Raw genomic sequence first — 13,414 nt, forward strand, 5'->3', positions numbered from 1 at the left:
TTTGAAATGAGGTTCCACGTAAATAAGTAAATATATAAATTACTTTATTCACAATAATATCATCAAATATACTTAGTAATATCATAGGCTGACTGACAGTTTTCTTATACAATGATATTATAACATTGAATTCAAATTTAACACCATCTATTACAGTGACCCACTTGTAACCTACTGTACAGCAGAGAGACATCCACTTACCCACCATTTTACGTTTGAATTAGCCAAATCACACCAACTACCATTCTCATATGATGTGGTCACCAACGAACAGCGTTTTATTTTTATTAGGTATATTGATGTATTAATTTTACTCAGATTCAACAGTATCTTCTCTGATAGCAAATTGAATCTAGTTGGTACTTTTGGGGGGTCACCAGTAAATATCCGTATCAAAAGTGCCGTGTAAACAAAGAAAAATTATGGAAAACGGGAATTTTTACGCAAAATTGATTTTTGACTAAATCGATTTTGGTTTTTGGTGTAACTCTAAAACAACTGTAGATACATGAAATTTTTACTGAATGTTTATATAAGCCTTTTCTATGTACCATGCCATTTTCAAAATATTTTGACTTATTTTGAACGGTTTAGAGTCATTTTCAGTTTCCAATTTTTTTAGTTTTTATTCTATAAATATCAATAAAATTTTATTTGTTGGGAAAAAAAGCTTAGAAATGTAATAGAAGGCTCCTAATATATTGTTTCAAAGACAGATAATAAATATTAAAAATCCGTAGAGACAATTTTTTTTTATAGGGATTTAAACTTCAAATATTGATAAAATAAGTAAAATTCACAAATATTTTTCTTTTTAAATATAAAATTTGAAAATGTAATACAAAATTGCTCATAAGTTTGTCTACTTTTATCAAAAAAAATGTCTACAAGCAATTCAAATTAAATTTTTATGAGCGTTTGATGTCAAATTTTTACAACATCGGATATTCACTCGATTTCTCAAGTATCGATTTTCTAATTTTCTTGTAATTTAAAAACAAATAACTGTAGTTACTTGACATTTACAATATATGCTTATTTTATAAATTATAGTTAATGACATTTTATTTGATAGGTCAAAAAGCGTGAAAATTTAATAGAAGGCTCCTGATGTATTGTTACAATATTAGCTATAAAATATTAAAAATACGTAGGTATGCACAATTTTTTTTACGAGCATTTAAAGTTAGAATTCTTATAAAATTGATCAAATTTAAAATTAAAAAATGATTTAGTTAAATTTATAAAATATTGATCTTTTATAGCAGGATTGAAAATTAAGGTTCCAAGTAAATCGTTTATATTATATAAATTACTTAATTCACAATATTATCATCAAATATGCTTGGTAATATCGTAGGCTGACTGACCGTCTTCGCTCGGAATCGTTTTTCTTATACAATGATATTATATCTTTAAATTAAAATTGAACTTCATCCATTACAATGACCTACTGTTAGGGATGTAAGCTTGAATATGTTCATAAAAAAAATTTTTTTTCACTAAAATTTTCAAATTTTGATTTCTATGTTTATTTTTAAAAATAATTTATTTTGTAATAATTTTATAAGAGTTGGTTACACTGACTACACTGACTTACACTTCAGTTGTCTAAAGCCTACAGAGGTACTGAGGTATCTAATATAAAATGTTAGGCTTAATGTTGTAAACTTACTTGGCAGCCATTAACAATGAAATTTTCAAAAACTTCAACTTTTTAAACATTTTCATGACTACCTACTGTTCAGCAGAGCGACACCTACTTGCTCACCTTTTTTCAAAATGATTTTCGATGAATAGTTTTTGGTTTCGTAAGAAAAACTTGAAAATTTAATATTTTATAATATCTTATGTTTCTTATAGTTTGTTGTGTAGTAGAAATAAAAAAAAAAAATTGAGCATAAATCAAAATTAACTTTATGAGTGCCTGAGTTTAAAATTTTGACATAATTCATCAAAATCCCGAAAATCTTCAAATATTATGTTGAGTTAGAAATTAATAAAAATTTTCTATTTATATCCAAGTTTTATAATTTTTTTGAGTGTTGAAGTTCAAATTAATTTAATAATGGATATTTCATCCATAAATAAACAAATTCATATCGAAGGATTTTCTGGTTTTGTTGTAATTTAAAAAAAACAATGATTGTAGATACTTAAAACGTTCACCAATGTAGGTATTATCATATTTTGACTGGGTTTGAGCTATTTATAAATTTATAAATTTATTTAGACTTTTCAATATTAAATTTTTTTTGTTTTTATTTTTTTTATATAGAAAAAAATGTTTTTTGTTTTGCAAGGTTTTTATTAGTTGTTTTAATAGAAATTCAAAAATATTAAAGATACATCGCTACAATATTTTTTTAAGCATTTTAAGTTTAAATTTTGTCAAAAATTTCGAAAATTTGCAAATTATTTAATGATATTCCCTAACAGCACCGGAACTCCTCGGGATTTTCCCGTTCAATTCCAGTTTCGGAATTCCAGTAGGAAATCCTTGGGAAATCTGAAGGACTTCCTAAACTACGTTATATAAATTTAAGACTTTCCCGTTCAATTCCAGTTTCGGAATTCCAGTAGGAAATCCTTGGGAAATCTGAAGGACTTCCTAAACTACGTTATATAAATTTAAGACTTTCCCGTTTTATTCCGGTTTCGGAGTTCCAGTAGGAAATCCTTGGGAAATCTGAAGGACTTCCTAAACTACCTTCTATAAATTTAAGACTTTCCCGTTTTATTCCGGTTTCAGAGTTCCTGTAGGAAATACTTGGGAAATCTGAAGGACTTCCTAAACTACCCTCTATAAATTTAAGACTTTCCCGTTTTATTCCGGTTTCGGAATTCCTGTAGGAAATCCTTGGGAAATCTGAAAGACTTCCTAAACTACGTTATAACTAATTATTAGTTTTTAATTATATATTACGTCATTATTCTTATAGGTATCAATCATTTTTTTATATAATTAATAACCCATTATTTTTAAGTATTATAATTAATTTTAAATTGCCTATATTATTTATAATATTAATAAATCAAGATATTTTTTTTGAAAAAAAATATTAACAAGGACTTTTTTTCTGTTTAGTTAGGTAATTAAGTATTACAATAATTATTATTGTGTTCGGACTTTTTTTCGAACTCCAAGTAAAACATATGTATGGAATATAGATAAATACGTTTGGGGTTCTTTAATAGTACCAGACCGACACTGCATAATTGGCCAAATTTGTGCTCGTATACATTTAAGGTGTAATAACTATAATACGTAATAATACTAATAAATATTAAAGAATAATAATACCTATCAGCAATCAGCTGACTAACTGAAGATTTCGAAAAAAAAGTTATCGTAATTAGTTAAAATTACGAAATATTTTAACCTATACGGATAATACGCCAACGTGTGCGCACCTAGAATTTAGATATTTTCTTAGGTGTTAAACTAGTAATTTGATCAGACATATTCATAACACTATTCACTCGGACCGGTTGGAGAGAGAAAACAAATTGTGCATTTGTGCGTCGACATCCTATATATTATGTTTGGACCCACGAACTACTCCTTGTTTATCCGTAGGTATTACGATAATATTATGAAAACGTTTACTGTCACGGTATACGGGATACACGGCGCGGGGAATGGGGAAGGCTTGTTTACCATTCCTATTTCAAGTATGCCCCCCCCCCCCACCATTGGTGACCGTGTTCAAGACCACAATCAGCCGATTCGGCAAATTCACACAGTGTCTATATTTAAAAACCTACATGGAATTGTGTACAGGGATTCCCGGTATCTATATATTACGATCATATTATGATAACGATAATCGACCGGCCAACGGCCGTCGCTATAGCTGCCGAGTGTCGTACTAATAATGTACTATCGTGTGAGGCGTGAGCACTATAGCAGTAAGCAGATCACGATTTCAAAAGTCTGGTCTAGTGGTCTGTAGTACGGTACTACGGTATACTGCAGTGCGATTGTGATCAGTGTGACAGTGTAATTTTATTATATATATTTATATATATTTTGTTATAGTACCATGTCTGGAAATCGGTAAGATGTATAAAATGTGTTAATTAAATATATTATTGTATCTTAGAATATTAAATAGTAGGTATAACTAATATTACTACTTATACCTACTACCTAGGTACTCGTTAACATATGGATCTGCTATAAACATTTTTCATGTGACCAGCTTATCCAATAGCAATATTTTAATAAATAAAAAATATTATGGAATACAACTTATTAGGTACTTAGGTACAATATATTTTGTACCTATATTACCCTAACTTAGCTATTAACTTAATTATTTAAATATAATATAATATTAGATAATAGTATTTATTTTTCTGTTTGAATGTGAGTAAAACATAAAAAAAGCCATGAACTCTTTAATTTTATTTATACTTTTATATTTATATATTCTCAGTTTGTAATTATAAGTCTACTTATCAAATGACTTTATTTCAGATCATTGAAAAATTACAATGATATTTCAAAACGTCAATGTAGACGAAGGATAGCTCACGAATTATTGAATATTGATCATGATTTAAACATTTCAAATTATAATATTGAAACTGTATCAACTCCTTCAATAAGTCCTGTTTCGTATAATATTCAAAATTCAAATAAACCTAAAAATACTGAATCTTTAGATGTGTTTTCTGTTTCAAATGGTATTGATAACGACATTAATGTTCACAACACTTCTTCATATAATTATACACCCAATTATTTTTATGAATTTTCAAGTAATAACTTTTCATTTACTTCAAGTGCTTCTAATGTATCTATTGAACCGGAAATGCGCAATTTAAATGATTCTGATTCATTATCATCTATACATGAAAAACTTAGTGCTTGGGCTATTAACGAAAAAATTCCTTTGAAATCTATCTCTAGTTTACTTAAAATACTGCATTACCATAATAGTAATGATTTTAAAAGTCTTCCTCTTGATGCTAGAAGTTTACTTCAAACTCCACGGTCGACTGAAATAAGAATTGTTCATCCAGGTTTATATTGGCATAATGGCTTAAAAAAATGTCTTTTAAAGTATTTGACTGTAATTAACCAACAGGAAAATGAGTCCAACCAACTTGATCTAATTATAAATATAGATGGATTACCTATAAGTAAATCATCAAATAGTCAATTTTGGCCAATTTTAGGTAGTATATTTAAAACAAATTATGTCTTTCTAATTGGCTTATATCATGGTTACAATAAAAAGCCATCTGACATTCATCAATATTTGGATGACTTTATTAGTGAAACTAATCAATTAATCGGTAGTGGCTTAACTTATAAAGGACAACAATATAATGTTTGTGTAAAAATTTTTTGTGCTGACGCACCTGCAAAAGCTTACATTATGAATGTCAAACATCACAGTGGTTATTCTAGCTGCTCTAAATGTGATGTTGAGGGTGAATATATAAGAAATAGAGTGTGTTTTCCTGATTTTATTGGTAATAAAAGGACTGACATAGATTTCTTAGAACATAAAGACACTGATTATCATCAAGGTACAAGTCCACTTGAAAAGTTACAGGGTTTTGGACTTGTATGCAATGTTCCATATGATTATTTGCATTTAGTTAATTTGGGTGTGTTTAAAAAAATGATAAATTTATGGCATACTGGTGAACTGAATGTTCTATTATCATCCCAAAGTATTAAACTAATATCTGACACTCTTGAAAACATCAGACATAATGTTCCCTTAGAATTCCAAAGAAAACCAAGATCATTGTTGTATTTTAGGCAGTGGAAAGGCACAGAATTTCGACTTTTGCTTAACTATACTGGACCTGTAGTATTTAAAAATGTACTGCGTTCAGATGTCTATAACAATTTTTTAACTCTTAACATCGTTATGACAATTTTAAGTTCTAAAATGTATTGCGAAAATGCACAATTCATTAATTATGCTAGGAAATTATTATCACATTTTGTAACATCATTTAAGTCTCTTTATGGAAGTCATAATATTAGTTATAATGTACATGGGTTGTTACATTTAGTTGATGATGTAGAACAATTTGGACCTTTAGATAATTTTAGTGCATATAGATTTGAAAACTACTTAGGAAAATTGAAAAAAAAAATTCGTAAAGACGATAAGCCATTACAACAAATAGCTAGACGCTATACAGAGATAGAAAATAATTTGAAAATTGATTGTTTAAAAATAATAAATAATAATGAAATTAAGTATAAAAAAGAGCACAGTGATGGACCTCTATTTGATGGTTTTTTTTTTTGTACTCAATTTAAAGAAGCATATTTTTATAGTTTTACTTTGAAAGTTGATGATATAAATAATAATTGTGTTGGTATTAAAGAAAATATAATTGCTTTAGTGAAAAACATAGTGTACAATAATAAAACTAAACAATATTTTTTAATTGGAAAAGAGTATTTGGAAAAACGAGACTTATATACTGTACCATGTCGATCCTCACTTTTGAATATATTTGAAGTAAATAATTTGTCTAATAATTATAAAATGTGGCCAGTAAGCTCAGTAATGTGTAAATATTTTTCTTACAACATACCTGATACTAATTCAACAGCTGCGTTTCCTATACTCCACACCGACAAAACTGAACATTAATAAAATATTTAATAATTTGTCATTGTACACATTAATATCTACTTACATTCATTTTATACATATTACCTAACTTTATTTTATCCAACACTTTGTAAAAACCTCTATAATCTAAATATTTCTTTATTCTTTATTCCTTACTCCTTATTCAATAATATACAGTTGTAAAAGAAAGATGGATAATAAATCATATTACGTTATACATTTCTGTATTAAGTAAGTTAAAGTAAATTGTAATTGGTATAAGGTATTTCTTAATTGTAATAATAACAATATTATACTGTATCTAATGCTATTATTTACTTATAGTAAATTTCAAGTAGTTGAATTCCTTGATGGTGTCCAAGTAGTTCCAATTAGATGGCTGTCAGAAGATAAAAAAAAATGTGTATTCCCTGTTCATGTAAATAACCAAAATCAGTATAATAAAATGGTGGCTACAATGAGTTCACCTAAAGAGTCTTGGCAAAGCTGGGATGTACTAAAAGTTATTGGGTCAAGTGGTGAGACTGTTATATTATATAATTTTAATATTATTTTATATCATAATATAATACCTAGTTTAATAAATATTTTTATTTCCTCAGATAATTTTGAAAAAGCTAATAAAAAAATGAGTGATGCTGTACAATATAATTTATCTGAAGTAAATACCGAATATGAAGATACTCAAAAAACCCAACGAAAATCTAGAGCCAGAAAAAAAATATCTTCTAGTAGTGAGGATGAAACAAATTGTAACAACACATTGATTGATGACTATCCAACTCCTCCAATGATACAACAAAGTATGACAATCAATATAAAATTAGTTAACTTGATTAATTTCAAAATGGGTTTTTTTTTAACTTAGTCGGCAAAAAATTACGGTCAAAAAAATTGAAACATAGTGAAACATCTGAGATTTCCAGCAATCTGGTCCAAATTCAAAAATCAAAATTGATTCAGGACACTGTATATAGATCTTTTAAAAATTATGGTAGTTACATTTAAGATATTATATAATTTATAAATATGTTTATTCAGTTCTCCTGTGATATTATTAATAGTTTTATTTCCAGGCACCTTTTTAAACAAATCTTCGCATGAGGATGATCCTGATATGTTTTCAGAAGCTATAGTCCAAACTCCAAATAAACTACAAAGTAAATAATTTATTGATTCATATAATAGTAAAGTTCAGCTCATTATTTTTTTTATTATTAATATTTATTAATTTTTTTAGTCCAAAATAGACCTTAGTCAAATTTAAATTATAAAAATATAATAAGCAGCTTTTATCTTAAATGTAATTATGAATGATGTGTATTAATAACAATACAATTTCTTGAATTATTAATTTATATTTGGTGTATATTAAGGGTCAAATATAATCAACTGAATTATATACATTAATTATACACAATAATACACATAATTCATGATTTCTTTTAAGAGAAAATCTCTTAAAATAAGATATTCCTATTTTTTAGACATGTTTTCAACTCCTACAAAATCAATTCAAAGATCTTATTCTAAAGAAAATTCAAAATTGATTCATGATACTGTATGTGGATCTTTTAAAAATCAAGGTAGTTACATTTAAGATATTATAAATATGTTTATTCAGTTCTCCTGTGATATTATTAATAGTTTTATTTCCAGGTACCTCTTTAAACAAATCTTTGCATGAGGATGATCCTGATATGTTTTCGGAAGCTATAGTCCAAACTCCAAATAAACTACAAAGTAAATAATTTATTGATTCATATAATAGTAAAGTTCAGCTCATTATTTTTTTTATTATTAATATTTATTAATTTTTTTAGTCCAAAATAGACCTTAGTCAAATTTAAATTATAAAAATATAATAAGCAGCTTTTATCTTAAATGTAATTATGAATGATGTGTATTAATAACAATACAATTTCTTGAATTATTAATTTATATTTGGTGTATATTAAGGGTCAAATATAATCAACTGAATTATATACATTAATTATACACAATAATACACATAATTCATGATTTCTTTTAAGAGAAAATCTCTTAAAATAAGATATTCCTATTTTTTAGACATGTTTTCAACTCCTACAAAATCAATTCAAAGATCTTATTCTAAAGAAAATTCAAAATTGATTCATGATACTGTATGTGGATCTTTTAAAAATCAAGGTAGTTACATTTAAGATATTATAAATATGTTTATTCAGTTCTCCTGTGATATTATTAATAGTTTTATTTCCAGGTACCTCTTTAAACAAATCTTTGCATGAGGATGATCCTGATATGTTTTCGGAAGCTATAGTCCAAACTCCAAATAAACTACAAAGTAAATAATTTATTGATTCATATAATAGTAAAGTTCAGCTCATTATTTTTTTTATTATTAATATTTATTAATTTTTTTAGTCCAAAATAGACCTTAGTCAAATTTAAATTATAAAAATATAATAAGCAGCTTTTATCTTAAATGTAATTATGAATGATGTGTATTAATAACAATACAATTTCTTGAATTATTAATTTATATTTGGTGTATATTAAGGGTCAAATATAATCAACTGAATTATATACATTAATTATACACAATAATACACATAATTCATGATTTCTTTTAAGAGAAAATCTCTAAAAATAAGATATTCCTATTTTTTAGACATGTTTTCAACTCCTACAAAATCAATACAAAGATCTTATTCTAAAGAAAATTCAAAATTGATTCATGATACTGTACATGGATCTTTTAAAAATCAAGGTAGTTACATTTAAGATATTATAAATATGTTTATTCAGTTCTCCTGTGATATTATTAATAGTTTTATTTCCAGGTACCTCTTTAAACAAATCTTTGCATGAGGATGATCCTGATATGTTTTCGGAAGCTATAGTCCAAACTCCAAATAAACTACAAAGTAAATAATTTATTGATTCATATAATAGTAAAGTTCAGCTCATTATTTTTTTTATTATTAATATTTATTAATTTTTTTAGTCCAAAATAGACCTTAGTCAAATTTAAATTATAAAAATATAATAAGCAGCTTTTATCTTAAATGTAATTATGAATGATGTGTATTAATAACAATACAATTTCTTGAATTATTAATTTATATTTGGTGTATATTAAGGGTCAAATATAATCAACTGAATTATATACATTAATTATACACAATAATACACATAATTCATGATTTCTTTTAAGAGAAAATCTCTAAAAATAAGATATTCCTATTTTTTAGACATGTTTTCAACTCCTACAAAATCAATACAAAGATCTTATTCTAAAGAACATTCAAAATTGATTCATGATACTGTACATGGATCTTTTAAAAATCAAGGTAGTTACATTTAAGATATTATAAATATGTTTATTCAGTTCTCTTGTGATATTATTAATAGTTTTATTTCCAGGCACCTCTTTAAACAAATCTTCACAGAAGGACAATGCTGAGATGTTTTTAGAAGCTATAGTAAATTCTCCAAATGAACTACAAGGTAATTTTAATTTTATAAAAGTATTATTGTTATTCATATACAACTAATTAATTAATTAATTTTTTTTTTTTTGTGATATTTATTCATATTTTAGTCCAAAATGAATTTCATCCAAATTCAAAATTTGAAAATAAAATTAACAGCTCTTCTCAAAGTAATTATAAATCATACATAGTTTTAACTAGCTAGTTAAAACTAAGTAACTAATAATCTAGATTATTTCTAAATTGATTAATTATTTGTTCTATAATTATAGAGCGCAAGAATAATTCAACTCCATCTTACTCAAATGAGATGTTCAGATCTTCGCAAACTGAAATGAATTTTGGTAATTATTTTTACATATTTTATTAATTTATATCCCAAATACAATATAATAACTTTTTTTATCATATAGAATGTTGGATGTCTAAATCATTAAACCATATTCTGCGTTCAAATGCTCATTTAAAAATGCAAAATTGTATGATATTAGAAAATCAGAAAGAAATTATAGCTCATCTAACGAGTATTAAATCAACAGATTTATTTGAACCAATACCTGAACAGTTTTCCATGCAGTTTTCTGAATACTTTCCATTGCCTAATAAAGAAAAAGTTATGGAAGTTGAAGAAAAATTACTTAATAATGATTTTAAAATGAATTTTGTACGTATTTAATATTTTAACATGGACACAAACTTTTTGAGATACAGTAAAATCTCTATATTACAGAATCACTTGGGTCAAACAAATTTTTCCAGTGAAAAGAATGTTCTGCTATAGAAATATCTGATATTTTATATATTTGAACCGTCACTCTTGACATTTCCGTTATAAAGAGGATTCTGTATTATAGAGGATCTGTAATTGAGAGGTGTTACTGTATAATTATATTTTATATTTAGTAATATACTTCTAATCAGTGGTTTTGTCAAAAGGGGGGGCCCGTATGGCTGATTTTTAATATTCACTATTTAATTATTAAAAATATAATTTATGGTTACCACTTTATCAGCTAATAGACATTGAAAAAAAGCCATGTGGGGAATATATCCCCCTCTCCTCACCACACCATGTGACCACCACTGCTTCTAATCTTACTTTTTAATAATAAATTCTTAAATCTGTGATATAGAGTTATAAACTTACTATTATAATTAATTGAAGTAATTTAAATATTATTTTCTAATCCTTTTTTTATTCACAATAATAGGTACCTACTTATTTTTTTTTCTATAGTGGTGTGTTTATTTACCTATCTACACATATAATTGTAATTTTAAACTTATTTGAAGAGCTCTTGGCATAGTAAATTGTTTATTTGTAGTATCAAGTACATACATGGGCAAACAGAACAATCATAAATAAAAATTAAATGTTTTTTAATTAAAAATTATGTATTTTGTCTTTCCTTGTCCTATAATTAATGTAATTTATTTTATAGATAAAACGAATTAAAACATTTGGAGGAGTAGACATATCACATTTTATAAAGAGCTGCTTACAAAAATTATTTTCGACCGAGTTATCTACACAAATATCATTTACTGGGAAAGCATTTAAAAAATGTTCCTCTCCGAAGTTGGCTTTAATCAAACTTAAACTGTTTCAAATAATATGTGGTATGTATTGTTATTAAATCAGTGTGTACTCTATCTTAAATAACTTTTTGATTGATAATATGTTAAATTTTTTAGATGTTGGAAGAACCTGTTACCCAAATTATACAGATGATATTGTTCAAAAATCTGTAACTGGTTGGTTACGTCACTCAACCGATAGACTACAAAGTCTGATTCAAAAACAATTAGAAAATAATATGGATTAAAAATTTACTTTTAAATATAAGAATGTTATACCCATATTATATTGTATATAGTATTTAATAATAAATATAAAAATTCATCTCAAACTGTCAAACTCTTACATAATTGAAATTACTAAGAGTGTGTGTGTGTGTGTGTGTGTGTGTGTGTTACTGTGTTATAGAGTTTAGTGGTAAACTGGTCAACCATAATATTATATGAAATGTTTATGGTTTCAATTTAAAAATTACTAATACCATTCTTTAAATTTTGTATTTTGTATAATTATTGGTTCTTGAAGTTGTTTTTTATATATTATATTATTATTGTGAAAAATTTGGAGGATGGAGAAGGTGAAGTCTTGTGGTTTGGAGCTCTGTGGGAACTTTCCATCGGAATTCATTTAATGTAATACACAATGTTAAGTAGGAATTCCTTAGGTAATTCCTTATGGATTTCCTTAGGTACTTCATTACGGAATTCATAAAGTACTTCCTTATGGAATTCCTTAGATTATTCCAAATGGAATTCCGTAGGTGCGGACATTAGGAATACATAAGGAATAAAATAGGAGTTCCTTCTATATTCCCTAAAGTTCCGTCAGAAGTTCCTTGGGATTTCCTTAAGAGTTCCGGTGCTGTTAGGGTTGTTATGGACGTCTCCAAAACCGAGTTTGTTCGCTAATAAGAAATACGTGTTGTAGGAGTTATCACTAATACTTTATTAATATAATCAGTTGTACAGAATACTTAGATTTAAATAATTAGACTTAAAAGATTAACAGAGGTTCTGCTCGATGGTCTGACAGTACTACACTAACTCTTATACAGACGGCGAGACACGGTAGGGGCTCGCTCGGGCTCAAAACTGTCCACACAGCGAATTCCCTTAGCCCGTGTGACTCTGCCTGTTCACATATTAATATGCTTACACACTATTCTATATTATACTATTACTATATATCATACTGTGTATAGCATACAGACAGGGGTTCACAACACCCCCCGGACTACATGAAACATGGGGGTCTAATGATCACCATGTTTCACTTCATCCGTGAGTTCCGATGCTCTGAAGCTTTTAGAATTTGTAGAGGAGTGTATGGGTTGCACACACTCTGCTACTTCCGGTCTGTAGAGTCGGGGTAGATTACACTTATATTTAATCAACATGTACAGGCTTACTGCTATTATTAAAATGACAATAATATATACTATAATAAAATGATGGTCTGGATTTACAAATATTTTGGTATCGTTGTACATTTTAGATAATTCTTTCAGTTTTTCGGCATCTTCAGCTAACTGATTAAAATTTTTAAAATATTTATTTGTATCTATTTGCTCGGGGACATGACTGTTAATTAATTTTGGTATTTTTAACATTGCGTGCAGATTTGGATTTTCTGGAACGAAATCTTTATGAATTTCTGATGATAGGGTTCTCGATGGTGTTAAGATCAGATTTTCTGTATATATAACGCAATTATCGGAAATTTGAATTTTTCCTGTACCTGTT

The 13,414-nt window shown here is 26.8% G+C and overlaps 1 protein-coding gene across 3 annotated transcripts; it reads left to right on the forward strand.

Moving 5' to 3' along the window:
• The first annotated feature begins 3,810 nt into the window (after window positions 1-3,810).
• Window positions 3,811-11,934, forward strand: LOC132935857 (uncharacterized). Of its 3 annotated transcripts, none has more exons than XM_061002496.1 (18): window positions 3,811-4,060; window positions 6,942-7,135; window positions 7,220-7,420; window positions 7,486-7,611; window positions 7,694-7,777; window positions 8,105-8,203; window positions 8,277-8,360; window positions 8,688-8,786; window positions 8,860-8,943; window positions 9,271-9,369; window positions 9,443-9,526; window positions 9,854-9,952; window positions 10,014-10,109; window positions 10,204-10,263; window positions 10,366-10,437; window positions 10,507-10,757; window positions 11,536-11,713; window positions 11,789-11,934. In XM_061002496.1, the coding sequence occupies exons 1-18, from the start codon at window positions 4,047-4,049 to the stop codon at window positions 11,917-11,919; spliced, it is 2,055 nt and encodes a 684-aa protein (XP_060858479.1). In that variant the 5' UTR covers window positions 3,811-4,046; the 3' UTR covers window positions 11,920-11,934. The 3 variants fall into 3 exon arrangements, with proteins under 3 accessions (XP_060858479.1, XP_060858477.1, XP_060858478.1); XM_061002494.1 differs by lacking the exon at window positions 3,811-4,060 and adding an exon at window positions 6,296-6,848; XM_061002495.1 differs by lacking the exon at window positions 3,811-4,060 and adding an exon at window positions 6,296-6,848 and having other exon boundaries at window positions 10,026-10,109.
• The last annotated feature ends 1,480 nt before the right edge of the window (window positions 11,935-13,414 follow it).

Source organism: Metopolophium dirhodum, chromosome 1, assembly GCF_019925205.1.
Source record: "Metopolophium dirhodum isolate CAU chromosome 1, ASM1992520v1, whole genome shotgun sequence".
Classification (NCBI taxonomy): domain Eukaryota; kingdom Metazoa; phylum Arthropoda; class Insecta; order Hemiptera; family Aphididae; genus Metopolophium; species Metopolophium dirhodum.

Bases quoted from the DNA above. Each gene is read 5' to 3' on its own strand.
- LOC132935857 (XM_061002494.1), top strand. From the start codon at position 6,808: ATGGATAATAAATCATATTACGTTATACATTTCTGTATTAA. The intron at 7,612-7,693 runs GTAGTTACATTT...TTTTATTTCCAG, and splicing joins TAGATCTTTTAAAAATTATG to GCACCTTTTTAAACAAATCT. The intron at 10,758-11,535 runs GTACGTATTTAA...TTTATTTTATAG, and splicing joins ATGATTTTAAAATGAATTTT to ATAAAACGAATTAAAACATT.